The 14,526-nt window shown below is 44.3% G+C and overlaps 1 protein-coding gene across 4 annotated transcripts in view; it reads left to right on the forward strand.

The window, feature by feature from the left end:
* Nucleotides 1-14,526, forward strand: part of cpeb3 (cytoplasmic polyadenylation element binding protein 3) — a 43,283-nt gene that overhangs the window by 15,208 nt on the left and 13,549 nt on the right. For 2 of the 4 annotated variants that reach the window (XM_086122439.1, XM_086122437.1), the window contains 4 exons: nt 1,687-1,743; nt 5,879-5,902; nt 7,333-7,500; nt 7,881-7,970. In XM_086122439.1, the coding sequence (XP_085978565.1) occupies nt 1,687-1,743; nt 5,879-5,902; nt 7,333-7,500; nt 7,881-7,970 (339 nt within the window). The remainder of the gene's footprint in view (nt 1-1,686; nt 1,744-5,878; nt 5,903-7,332; nt 7,501-7,880; nt 7,971-14,526) is intronic. The other 2 variants (XM_086122440.1, XM_086122441.1) reach the window with 1 other exon arrangement.

Below are 14,526 nucleotides of genomic sequence, written 5' to 3' on the forward strand. Positions count from 1 at the left end.
GAGTCATAACACTGAGCTGCCATCCTGATTAGCTCATAAACAAAATATATAATGTGTATCCTACTAGTAGGTAAATAGAAAATAATATAAGAGTCCATCACATGATATATATATATATATAAAACCCTCTTGTTTCTTTTTCCCCAGCGAGCTCTCTCTGTCTGCCTTTCTTGCGCCATCCAGCATACGTGACCCAAACCAGAAGTCATTGTTCACAAAATGTTCTCGAAATAAATGATTTCACCTAGATTTAACGGGAAACGAAAACCGTAAAGGTTTATATGCAACTAAATACACAGAAAATATTACTCGAAACATTGTAGACTTCTGATGCCATTTGAGGTGATAGTAATGCTTCTGACATGCAGACGGTAACACACGTCCTTGATAGACTTTCTGGTGGGAGGGGCTAATATGTAAAGAGTGTATGTAAACAGCGGCGCGAGGAGTGAGGACCGAGCAACATGCGATCAGAAGAATGAGATGAGCCCGTAATCAAAGCGGTCCGCTCAAAGCGACCCCGGTGTACTGTATACTTACCCAGTGAGCAAACACACGTGAGACACGTGTTTCCGTCAGCAGTTAGTGAAACGGGAGTCCGTCAGTTGGTACGGAAGCAGTTAGCGACGATTAGACTGACGGACGAAAACTCTATTCCATCAGTGCAAGGTTCATGAGTTTGTTTTTTTTTTTTTCCAAGTTTCCTGTCATTTGAAATGAAAACGGATATCCGTCGGTCATGGTTTGACGGACCTTCCGTCAGTACTGACGGAATGCCCACCTTTTGAAAGCTGGCTTCTGACAGAGTGTGCATTAAATGTTAGTGGCTATACAGTCTTCTGCTCGGTTGTCACTCTAAATGTGGTTCAGCCTTGAGGAAACAATATAAGAAGATAAGAAAACCTTTATTAGTCTCGCAATGGAGAAATTCCCAATTCACAGCAGCAAAGTTATGAAAGGAAGAAGTAGAACAACAAAATTTAGGAGCTGCTGGAAAGGCAGCCACTCTCGCGGCGCCGTTTTGAAGTCAAAATAACAAAAATAATACAACACAACACATAGGACACAGACAGTCGTGGTTTTATATTTTGTGTGGTTAAGGTATTTTTTTACTAGATGTGTGTATGTGTGTGCGTGTGTGTGTGTATGTATGTATGTATACTGTATATACAGGTAAATATATATATATATATATATATATATGTATGCATGTATCTATGTATACTGTATATACAGGTAAATATATATATATATATATATATATATATGTATGTATGTATGTATACTGTATATACAGGTAAATATATATATATATATATATATATATATATTGTGCCGAGTGTGTGGGCGGAATGACTAAGATAACCAGAATGACGACGTTTCAACCCACACCACACCCCATGTAAGCGCTCACAGATGGGGCTGCCTTTGTCCCATAGCAGAATCAAAGCTCTGTTCATATCTCAGTCTTTGAGATTATTTTCTTTTGTGCATGCATCCGTGTGTGTGAATATCATCGATGTGACCACAAATAAGTGACTGTTTTCTATATTCTCAGAATTTTTTTACATTCCTCGTGTAATATCATTTGTCAACTGTAGCAGAAGAGATGCAATCAAATGCCTATCAAGCTGCTTTACTTTTTTATTTTTTAAACTCTTGTTTGTTTTTTTTTTTCTTTCTCAGGGCATATGGGCATTAACTTCCATCATCCTGGAGCCCAACATATAATGCCACTGAACAGTAAGTTGCATTCATTACCTTGCCATGTCATCCTTTTGGATAAATTTTCTCAGGGGGTTACATCTTGTTAAAAAGAGGTATTTTGTGACCTGTTTGCATTGCGCAAATACTGTGTTGCCTCATACAGGTGTTGATGTATTTACACAGTTGCAAAGAGGACGAGGAGTCTATTTTAGGGAAGGCATCTATTTGCGGTAAAAGAGGTGTAATTAGTAGAAATGCTTGCGTATGGGTGGAGCAAGGCATTGATGAGTGTTATTTTTACTTTTACACTGGGAATGGAATGTGTACCTGGTTCACATTAGTGTCTGCTTCTGTGGCCTTTTTATTCCTGGTTCGTGCAAGTAACGTGTTGCAGTTCGAGTCAAAACTAATTATTTGTTTCTGCATGTCCAATACTGTAGATGCATCAACCTGAACAACGTATCCAAAGCTGACAAGCATAAATGCTCTGACATTAAGGATATTCAAGTTTGCAGCTGTTGCTTTGCTATATAACTATGATGTATATATATTTTCCATCCATCCATCCATTTTCCGATCCACTTAATCCTCACAGGGGTTGCAGGGGGTGCCGTAGCCTATCCCAGCCGTCTCCGGGCAGTAGGCGGGGGACACCCTGAATCAGTTGCCAGCCAATCGCAGGGCACACAGAGACGAACAACCATCCACGCCCACACTCACACCTAGGGACAATTTAGAGCATCCAATCAGCCTGCCATGCATGTTTTTGGAATGTGGGAAGAAACCGGAGCACCCGGAGAAAACCCACGCAGGCCCGGGGAGAACATGCAAACTCCACACAGGGAGGCCGGAGCTGGAATCGAACCCGGTACCTCTGCACTGTGAAGCCGACGTGCTAACCACTGGACTACCGGGCCGCCCGTATATATATTTTTTCATGTTATTAATTAATTTGTTTATTTTTTATCTTGCATGTCTGAAGAAAAAAAAGACCTTTTTTGTTTTTTAATCAACACGTGGTGGTTTTGCATTTCAGAGGGGAATGATACATATCGATTGGGAGGAAAACAAAAGTGCTTTAAAAAAAACAAAAAAAAGAAATGCAGTGAGTGATGCATTCCACATTATGTTTCTTGCACACCATCACCTACTTTGGAAAATCTTACTAAATCTGTGTAGTGTACCAAATTCAACTGCAACACTTGGTAGAAACATGGCAATAGTAAATTCCTTTTGGCATCCCTTAGAGTGGCCAACCTTTGGGGATTTATGAGATTGCCAGAAAACGTCGAGGACTGCTATCACAAAAACAAAATCAAATACAAACTACAGGTTTTCCACTTCAAAATAATCCATTTTTCGTCCAAGGCACTTTCCGAGCCTTTCCTGCCATGCCTTTATGAACGGCCTTAAGGTTTTCTTCCGGGATCCTGCATAGCCAAGAGTTGCCGTGCCACAACTCTCGCCAAGCAAACTCCACAGTACCTCTTTGTAGACGTGTTGCTTGGCTGTCTACAGTTTGTTTCGTTTGAAAGCTGTCTTTTGTGATGCCAGTCCTGGAACGCATTTTGTCTGGTAGTCCCTAACTGCAGCGATCCATGCCACTAAACATTTGGTGCACCTACTTACTCTGGGTTTCCTGACACCGTAAACCAAGGATGAATCCTTCCGCACTGATGACCTGTGACTAGCACAGCTATAAATAGCCCACCATGTAAAACTAGATTCTCCTGGTGCTGGTGCTGGTCCACCAGCATGCAGTTGGCCAGCCAGATGAAGAAATCAGGTTGTCATCCTGTCCCAGATGTTTGTTTGTTTTTCTCGTTGAATCCAGTAAGTTCTCCATACAGGACATCCCCTTCTTATAAATGCATGGAATAATTTTTCTCGGGATACAATAAACTGCATTTCTTTACTTCTTGTCCAAACTTCTTATAAAGGAAAAACATAACTTCTGATAAATTCATATTTCACATAAATGGTATTCTACAGGGCCTTCAGCCCAAAAAAGGATAACATAAAATAACTTTCTTGGCAGCGCTGCGTTTTTCTCATATTGGTTTTTTTTTTTTCATAGCGATAGTCACAGGATTGATTTTAAACTGTGGTTTCATGGGGTTACGCTGAGGCAAGCACAAATCTGCCTCGAGCTTCCAAAGATGTCAGAACAGCAGCTTGCACTTCTGTAAAGTGTACAGACGGGGAAGCTTTGGTTTTGTAGTTTTTCGCCAACCGCTTCTTCTTCTTGTCACTCCATTAGCTTTGATGCTCCAAGTTGTGAGAAGTTGTAAGATAAGATAATATCTGGTCAGATAAGAACTCTGACCAGATAGTCCCTCAAATGCGGAATAAAGTGTCAGTCTGTGACATACTTAATGGTGTGCAACAAACCTGTCCGTGGCCCACACTCTGTTGCTGTGCATATCAGGACAGAGAAATCACCCAATTTAATATCACTCGATGCCCAAACCTTTAACACTGAGATGTCGCCTCAACCTCTTACTTAGCTCGATCCCCCTTCATGGGATTGCACCTCGTGCTGTAATTTCTGTCTGTTTTTCTGGTTGCTATGGTGACATTGTTACAGCCAGGCTAGAGGAGAAAGGGCTACAGGCAGCCTGCCCAGGTTTTGGGGGATTGAAGAGTCAGATCTTGTTTTAATGAAAACGTTGTGAAGGAGAGGAGCCTCAGAGACAACATATAATGTAATCCCACAATGCCCTCCTTGTAATACAAAGGTCCATATTTGTTTTTTGAGGTAAGAAAGCTTTCCTCTCCCGCTGTTAGCATTTAGTGAGAAACATTGAAACACTTTTTTTGGGGGGGGTGCAGAGCAGATTAACAGAATTGTATTAATCCCATGCAGAAAATACTACCGATGCTCATGTAATGTTTTACAGTGGTCAACTGTTTCTTGCTCTTAAAAAATTGAGACTTCAATAATAACAAAAAATTGAATGTTCATGTTTTAGCTTGTTTTTTTCTTGGGGCTGAAATATTGAGCCACTTGCACACATGTAATGGAAATAGCGAGTCGATCATCATGTGATTTATAGTAAAGGTCCCAAACCTTTTTTTGCGTCACGGACCTGTTTAGACAAGTACATGCTTTTCGCGGGCCGACAACCATTCGCCAACGGAGGATTTGGGGGGGGGGGCTGGTGCGTGCTGTAAAACTCCATCTTTTCATAGCTTTTAAATCGCCAATTTAAAGCATTGGTAGTGACAACCAAGCTCATTTTAGACGAATTCAACACTTTATTAACATATTTTTTTTCCATTCCTTTCAAACATTTTCATTCAGATGTACAACCAATGTAGAACAATATAAAGTAACACAGTGAACTACGAAAAATTGACCCCTCAGGGAGAGTGAATACATCTTAAAATCTACATATTTTTAAGTTATGATCCTACATATTAACATCATTGCTACTTGCAAATGTGCATGATCGAAAGATGACACAATTGCTTGTTAATGTTTACATGGGCAGGGTGTGTGAACTCTGTTTGCATTTTTATGCTTATGCTTCCTCATTTGGGTGCCACTTATTCACATGGTTCAACAAATTTGTTGTATTGCTCGTGACGATTTACCTTGTGCAACAGCTTCTCTCTCTCTCCATGTATTTTTTCTCTCTTTCTCTTTCTCTTTCTCTCTCCCTCTTCCCCCTTCCTCCCTTCTCCCTCCTTCCCCCCCATCACCATACCCTGTGGGAAGTTTCCACTCAACCACAGATTCCCATTCGAGCAAATTGTAATATTTCACCAAGGTCATGATAATGACTAACTAGCTCGACCTTAAGTCCCCATTGTCCCATTTGTAATTAAAACACAGAAGATTAGCATGAACGTCAGCCTTTGCCGGTTCATTAAGCACAAATGACAATGTCCGGTAATCCGTTACGCTAAAATATGTCAGCTATTTCCATGACTAAACCTCACCTATGAAGCTGTTGCAACGGAAGGTGCAGCAATTTGCAACGAGCAGAATAGTTTTCAGTTTAACAAGCTTAGGTGTGGCCATCTGTGTTATTCCTGTTATCTTGGCGATGTTTCTGGATCGATGTTATTTCTACAAAATGTCTTTGGATTCTCTCCCCAACCTGTGTTAATGCCCCAAACTCCATGTCTCTCCTTTGTCTTCCTCCCCCCACTTTCCTGACAACAGCCCGGAGCTTTGGCCGCAGAAGAGGTAATACATAGCTCTTCTTCTGGGCTCCTGCTTGCTTTGCCCACTACTGTATATCTTGTGAAAGATGAGGGGCGTCTCATCTGTCTTGTGATTGATTACATCATCCAAATGATTTTCCTTTGATCAAAACGGGTTAAGAAAAAAAAACCATTTATTGCTTTTATTTTGCAAAATCATGATGACAAATAAATGATTTTGTGGTGATGTGTGTAAGTAATTGGCACCAAACCTTTGAGGTACTGTTTGATTTTAGTTTGTCCAAAGTGTCCAATTTCGAACATTTTGAGAAAGTCTAGGCGATCTGGAATTGATTCATTTGATTTTCAAATGATTTATTCAAATATTATTGTCCTTAATGTGGAATGTCAAGAGGTTTCTGTGATTGATGTTTTTTTTTTATTGTTGTTGTTGTTGTTGTTTTTGTGAACCAAATCCGAGCTAAATTTTGTTCATTCATCTACTCGTACATATGACATCCACAGAAGAACTAGCTGCAATCCTTCATTGGACCTTTTGTGCATAGTAATGGTATAAATATGCTGCTTTTCCATTGCATAGTGCCATGCTTGCAGTGTTGCCAACTCCTTAGTAAGCAAAGTAGATATTGGCTGTCCTAAAATTGATCTGAAGTCATTGTGACTCTACCCTATATAGCAAACAATTTTTATAATAGCAAATTGGCAAAGAGTTTCATCCTGATGGACATTGTTTGAGATAGGACTAATGTACGAAATATGTTTTGACCTGACCTCCGATTGGCTGGCGACCAGTTCTGGGTGTACCCTGTCGCTTGCCCAAAGTCAGCTAGGAAAGTCTTCGGATCACCTGTCACCCAGTCTGACCATGTGCTGTAAATTTTAATGTTTGTTTTTCCCAATGGAAAGGCATCAAATGAGTTGAGTCGTGCCGAGCCGAGTAGGTACTATGCAATGGAAAGAAGCCAGAAGTTTATGTGGATTCCCTAAAGCTTGGACTGAATGCTACGTCTTGTATTGTCTTTGTTCCCTCATGATTTTTGTTTGTTTGTTTTTAACTAGTGTGCATGTAGTGGCCATCCATCCATTATCAAAAGCTTTCTCCTCTGAGGAAATGATGCATACTGCTATGTGGTGATTAGGGGAGAACTAAACTTTATTGGCCTTCAGTTTTTCTGTCAATGGAATTGTGTTCATTTTAGAAGCTGTGCATTTTTATGGTGGATTTAGAGTTCGGTTTAGGATTAAACAATAAATACATTTACCTTTGATACCGGTCTATGAAAAAATACAAATGAATGACTGAGCAGGATTCAGTGCAGTGGTTACAGAAGTTGTGGATGATGTCAGATATTTACCTTGAGGAAGTCTGTATAATTCCTGCATTGTCTCTGACTGCCTCTCTTAATCTTTTATTCTGTTTTCCTCCTTTCCTTTCCTCTCCTCCCACTGTAGGTCGTTCTTACCTTTTTCCCTTTGAAGAAGGCTTCTTTGACGATGGCCATAGTGACCTCTCCATGACCCCTGGCCTGAACTCTCCAACCCGTAGTCTGAACGGAGAGAGGATGGAGCGCTACTCCCGCAAGGTCTTTGTTGGAGGCCTACCCCCGGATATAGATGAAGGTCAATATTTTTACTTTTTGTACTTTTTCTTGTTTTGATTTTGTCTTGCTGTAGCTTAATATTTGGGTTGAAAGTGAAAGTGACAAAAAATTATTTGAATATATATATATATATACATGTATGTATGTATGTATGTATGTATGTATGTATGTGTACACCGGTGTGTGTATATATATCATCCTTTCAGAATGTTTTTTCAATTAATATTTAATGTTGCTTGTCCATGTCCGTCTATCCATAGAAAAATATCCGGCAGATTGTCATGGCGTGCTTTGTTGTACGATAATGTACTGTATATTAGTCATTGCAAATGAGCACAACAATCATGTGAAAATGACCGCTACTGATCCCCCACATCCTCCTCCTCACTATTTTAACAGATGAGATCACCAACAGTTTCCGTCGCTATGGACACCTGGTGGTCGACTGGCCCCACAAAGCTGAGAGCAAATCCTACTTCCCGCCGAAAGGTAACATTAGTTTGTCCAAACAAAAGCTGGATTTTCCCAATGGACATCAAAAACTACACCAATAAATATCACCTTCAGTGTTTTTCACCATCATAGGGTGCATAAATGTTCATGTTACTCAGAAATCATAGCTCATACTGAGAGAGCATCACGGGGTCTGTTTGATCTGTGGAACCCAGCCGCAGTAATCATACACCATGAGATTTCACCCTAATGGCTGTTTAGTGGAACGGTTACCAGAGGCAGGTCAATGTTTCGCCTCAAGAACCTCGTGGGTAACTTTTGAACAAGAGGATGTTCAAAGTAGCAACACCAGCATCATCATACCCTCTGGCCCAGGAGCTGCTGTGTGTCATATTAGGGAAGCTATTAAGATGCTCTGGAAATAACTGGCATTCCGCAAAGACATGGTAATATACTACATCTGGAGGATCTCTCTCCCACACTTGTTACTCAATATTATTATTTTCCTGAATTGGGAGGATTCCTTGGGAGTACCGTATTTTCCACACTAAAAGGCGCACTGGATTATGAGGTGCACCTTGAATGAATGGCCTATTTTGTAATTTTTTTTTCATATATTGGACGCAGCGCACTATAAGACGCTACAATGCATCCACTAGTTGGAGCTATGCTCAAGGAAATGCCTGCTGTGCGCGCGCGAGCGCGAGCACGTACGCGCATGGTTCAACCAATCAGCGCAAGCCATGACACAGATCAAAGAACGTTGCTACAGAACGATCAAATGTCCATCCATCTTCTACCGCTTATCCGGGGCCGGGTCGCGGGGGCAACAGCTTTAGCAGGGAAGCCCAGACTTCCCTCTCCCTAGCTACTTCTTCCAGCTCTCCCCGGGGGATCCCGAGGCGTTCCCAGGCCAGCTGGGTGACATAGTCACTCCAGCGTGTCCTGGGTCTTCCCCGGGGTCTCCTCCCGGTGGGACATGCCCGGAACACCTCACCAGGGAGGCGTTCAGGAGGCATCCGAATCAGATGCCCAAGCCACCTCATCTGGCTCCTCTCGATGTGGAGGAGAAGCGGCTCGACTCTGAGCCCCTCCCGGATGACCGAGCTTCTCACCTTATCTCTAAGGGAGAGCCCGGACACCCTGCGGAGAAAACTCATTTCGGCCGCTTGTATCCGGGATCTCGTTCTTTCGGTCACGACCCATAGCTCGTGACCATAGATGAGGGTTGGAACGTAGATCGACCGGTAAATTGAGAGCTTCGCCCTTTGGCTCAGCTCCTTCTTCACCACGACAGACCGATACAACGTCCGCATCACAGCAGACGCTGCACCGATCCGCCTGTCGATCTCTCGCTCCCTCCTGCCCTCACTCGTGAACAAGACCCCAAGATACTTAAACTCCTCCACTTGGGGCAAGATCTCTCCCCCGACCCGGAGGGGGCACTCCACCCTTTTCCGACTGAGGACCATGGTTTCAGATTTGGAGGTGCTGATTTTCATCCCAACCGCTTCACACTCAGCTGCGAAACGCTCCAGTGAGAGTTGGAGAGCCCCGTTTGAAGGAGCCAACAGCACCACATCATCTGCAAAAAGCAGGGATGCAATACTGAGGCCACCAAAACGGATGCCCTCAACGCTTCGGCTGCGCCTAGAAATTCTGTCCATAAAGATTATGAACAGAATCGGCGACAAAGGGCAGCCTTGGCGGAGTCCTACCCTCACTGGAAACGATTCCGACTTACTGCCGGCAATGCGAACCAAACTCTGACATCGGTGGTATAGTGACCGAATAGCCCGTATCAGGGGGTTCGGTACCCCATACCCACGAAGCACCCCCCACAGAACTCCCCGAGGGACACGGTCAAACGCCTTCTCCAAGTCCACAAAACACATGTAGACTGGTTGGGCGAATTCCCACATACCCTCGAGGACCCTGCTAAGGGTGTAGAGCTGGTCCACTGTTCCACGGCCGGGACGAAAACCACACTGCTCCTCCTCAATCTGAGGCTCGACTTCCTGACGGACCCTCCTCTCCAGCACCCCTGAATAGACCTTACCAGGGAGGCTGAGGAGTGTGATCCCTCTGTAGTTGGAACACACCCTCCGGTCCCCCCTTTTAAAAAGAGGGACTACCACCCCGGTCTGCCAATCCAGAGGCACTCTCCCCGTTGACCACGCGATGTTGCAGAGGCGTGTCAACCAGGACAGCCCCACAACATCCAGAGCCTTGAGGAACTCCGGGCGGATCTCATCCACCCCTGGGGCCCTGCCACCGAGGAGCTTTTTAACCACATCGGTGACTTCAACCACAGAGATAGGAGAGCCCACCTCAGGGTCCTCGGACTCTGCTTCCTCCAAGGAAGACGTGTTGGTGGAGTTGAGGAGGTCTTCGAAGTACTCTGCCCACCGGTTCACAACGTCCCGAGTCGAAGTCAGCAGCGCCCCATCCCCACTGTACACAGTGTTAGTGGTGCACTGCTTCCCCCTCCTGAGACGTCGGATGGTGGACCAGAATTTCCTCGAAGCCGTCCGGAAGTCGGCTTCCATGGCCTCACCGAACTCTTCCCACGCTCGGGTTTTTGCCTCGGCGACCACCGAAGCTGCGTTCCGCTTCGCCAGTCGATACCCGTCAGCTGCCTCTGGGGTCCCACAGGCCATAAAGGCTCGATAGGACTCCTTCTTCAGCTTGACGGCATCCCTTACTGCTGGTGTCCACCAGCGAGTACGAGGGTTGCCGCCACGACAGGCACCAACCACCTTACGGCCACAACTCAGATTGGCCGCCTCAACAATAGAGGCACGGAACATGGTCCACTCGGACTCAATGTCCCCCGTCTCCCCCGGAACATGGGAAAAGCTCTGTCGGAGGTGGGAGTTGAAACTCCTTCTGACAGGGGATTCTGCCAGACGCTCCCAACAAACCCTCACAATACGTTTGGGTCTGCCAGGACGGACCGGCATCTTCCCCCACCATCGGAGCCTACTCACCACCAGGTGGTGATCAGTTGACAGCTCCGCCCCTCTCTTCACCCGAGTGTCCAAAACATGCGGCCGCAAATCCGATGATACAACCACAAGGTCGATCATCGAACTACGGCCTAGGGTGTCCTGGTGCCAAGTGCACATATGGACACCCTTATGTTTGAACAAGGTGTTCGTTATGGACAATCCGTGGCGAGCACAGAAGTCCAATAACAAAACACCACTCGAGTTCTGATCGGGGGGGCCGTTCCTCCCAATCACGCCCCTCCAGGTCTCACTGTCATTGCCCACGTGAGCATTGAAGTCCCCCAGCAGAACAAGGGAGTCCCCAGCAGGAGTACTCTCCAGCACACCCACCAAGGACTCCAAAAAGGGTGGGTATGCTGAGCTGCCGTTTGGTGCATATGCACAAACAACAGTCAGGACCCGTCCCCCCACCCGAAGGCGGAGGGAAGCAACCCTCTCGTCTACCGGTGTGAACCCCAATGTACAGGCACTGAGCCGGGGGGCAATGAGTATGCCCACACCTGCTCTGCGCCTCTCACCATGAGCAACTCCAGAGTGGAAGAGAGTCCAACCCCTCTCGAGAGAACTAGTACCAGAACCCAGGCTGTGTGTGGAGGCAAGTCCGACTATATCCAGTCGGAACTTCTCTACCTCACACACCAGCTCGGGCTCCTTCCCTGCCAGAGAGGTGACATTCCATGTCCCAAGAGCTAGCTTCTGCAGCCGAGGATCGGACCGCCAGGGTCCCCGCCTTTGGCTGCCGCCCAGCTCGCATTGCACCCGACCCCTTTGACCCCTCCCACGGGTGGTGAGACCATGAGAAGGGGGACCCACGTTGCCTCTTCGGGCTGAGCCCGGCCGGGCCACCAGGCGCTCGCCAACGAGCCCCACCTCCAGGCCTGGCTCCAGAGGGGGGCCCCGGTAACCCGCGTCCGGGCAAGGGAAACTGAGATCCTTTAATTTTTTTTTATCATAAGGGGTCTTGGAGCCGTGCTTTGTCTGGTCCCTCACCTAGAACCTGTTTGCCATGGGTGACCCTGCCAGGGGCATAAAGCCCCAGACAACTTAGCTCCTAGGATCATTGGGACACACAAACCCCTCCACCACGGTAAGGTGACGGCTCACGGAGAGGACGATCAAATGTCAGTAAAACTTATTTAATAAAGCAGCGACACAGTTCACTTAACCAACAGCAAGTTATAACATTGACTCGTTAACATTGAACTCTCTTGCCACTGCTCTATTTCCGTGTTCAACTCCGTAACCCGATCGCCTTAAGTTTGAACTCCGCGTTGTAAGCATGTCTCAAGCAAGGAGCCATTTTGGGGTCGACATATTACCGTATTAACCATACACAAGGCGCATCGGATTTTAACGCGCGCTGTGAGGTTTTAAGAAAATGGAAGGCTTTTAGGTGCGCCTTTTGGTGCGGAAAATACGGTAGGTTTGACAATAATAACGCCACACCCGGCAGCAAAAATATGACAACCTTTTCAGGGAATGATTTTGCTGCAGCTGGCGGAGGCTGTCATTGTTATGAGGTGAGGTCTAATGTGTCACTTATCTTAAATAAAATAAATAAATTATATATATATATATATATATATCCCTGTGGAAATAACCAGAATATTATATTTGGACACATGCTCCAATTTAACTGGCAAGGTAAGTGAAGTTGCACGCACGTCTGTAAGGGCGTTTGTCCGTACGGGTTCTTTAGTGTGTTTTCGTTTTCGAGGTGACTCATATTATGACCCAGTCCGGCTTGTGAGCCAAAAGCAATGACTTGAACAGGCCTTGGAGAGGATCGTTGCCCGATACAGGAAAAAAGCAAGAGAGCCATTTAGAAAAAAAAAAGCAACCTACAGGTTTTTTGTTTTGTTTTGTTTTAATTACAGTATATATTATATACATATAGCGATCAAAAAGGATGCATTTACAAATCAATTATCTTTTCAACTTTGAAAGTATATGGTGTGTTGTACGTCATTAAATGGACCAAAGCTCTTCAAAAAAATTATCCACGATGTGCTGTATGCTTCCTCTAACATTCCAAAAACAGGCACATTAGTTACCTATATGTGCCCTGCGATTGACTAGAGATCAGTTCAGAGTGTACCTCACCTGGCTCTAGCTCATCAACAACTCTAATGAGAGTTAATATCTGGAGAAAATGGGGGGATTCAATGCAAAAGATGAGAATACAATAATACTGCTATAAGCACACTTTTTTTTCTAATTTTCAATTTCTGGGATGCAGTCCAGTATTTTTTCAAAAAAGTGGACACGGACGAATGTGAAAAAAACACTGATCATTATCATGTGTCAGTTTCAATCATCGCTCATCCCGAGTTATAGAATATTCTCTTTGTTTTGGCTTCACATGATCATTGCTCTCGTCAACTGTGTCCAGTTGGTGCAGCAACCTTTTATCTACCGGACAGGAGAATATAAGAGGACGTATTTTTAGAAGTGCACCAGTGGTGGCCAATGGCAAATATTATGCCGCTGAATGCCTGTCAATTGTGTGAGCAGGTATTTTTCTTCAAACAATAATAATAGCGGCATTAGCTTGATTGTTATTATTTTTTTCTGTGAAAGCTTATACTATGCTATGAATAATTTCTTGCTATGGAGAAAAAAAAAATCATGACATGAATGCAGGCCAGCCTTTGGTTCTCAAATGTCTGTGATGTCATGGCAACCGCAATGAAGTCTGGTCACTATGGTGATGTCAGGTACATGCGCACTATATCACCCAACACGGTTCAATGCTGCAAATGTTAAGGAGCTATTCTGGTCTGTGTTTGGGGGTGAAGGAGATGGCAAAATTGTTTGAACGCTTCCACCAGTGTTTAAGATGACATCATACTTGCCTAAAGCTGAAAAACCGACTCCCAATACAGAGCTGTGTCAAAATGCCTTTCAAAGATTAGACTGCCACCTTTTGACGAACATATTTTACACTATATTAATGTGGTTGTGGTTGTATCTTTTTACTGTTTTGTTGCTGCCTGAAAATTACTATGAGAGAAAGGCTTAGAAAATACTGTTTGCGTTTTAAAAGGAAAAATGTTGTAAAAAACAAACAAACAGTTGGGTCATTTCAAAATTTGAGGACAATTTAAGCACCAACATTTTTGAAAAATACACCATTTATTTTAAAATGTGTTTTCAAGAAACCTGGTTATATCCCATCATGTAACACTGTGGAAGTATTTAATGTCATCAGTGCGTGAATGACCTTTTGCTTTCCTGTCATGACAATCTGTGCTCCATTGTTCCTTATGTGACTGGGTGACAGCGTAACTTGAAGGTAGAAAGGTGCGCGGAAAGTTAAGTCTGTTTACTTTCTTTGTTCTGTAGCATTTCCACATTTACCTTTTGTAGGTTTCTTTGTTTTTAACTATTTCCACTACCTATAATTTGACTAAAGGCTTCTCTCATTTAAACCGTCCTTTCCTGTTTTGTCAAAGAGAATGGCCCTTATTTCGGGAAGTTTATTGTTTGACCTACAATAAGGCACAAGGGACTCGTTGACTGTAAACAATCATCTGTAGGATGGAAAATGATGCCGCGGTCATATCCCCCCCCTGCGGGAC

Source organism: Hippocampus guttulatus, chromosome 10 (genome assembly GCF_054856545.1).
Source record: "Hippocampus guttulatus isolate MCC_2025c chromosome 10, RoL_Hgut_1.0, whole genome shotgun sequence".
Taxonomy (NCBI): Eukaryota; Metazoa; Chordata; class Actinopteri; order Syngnathiformes; family Syngnathidae; genus Hippocampus; species Hippocampus guttulatus.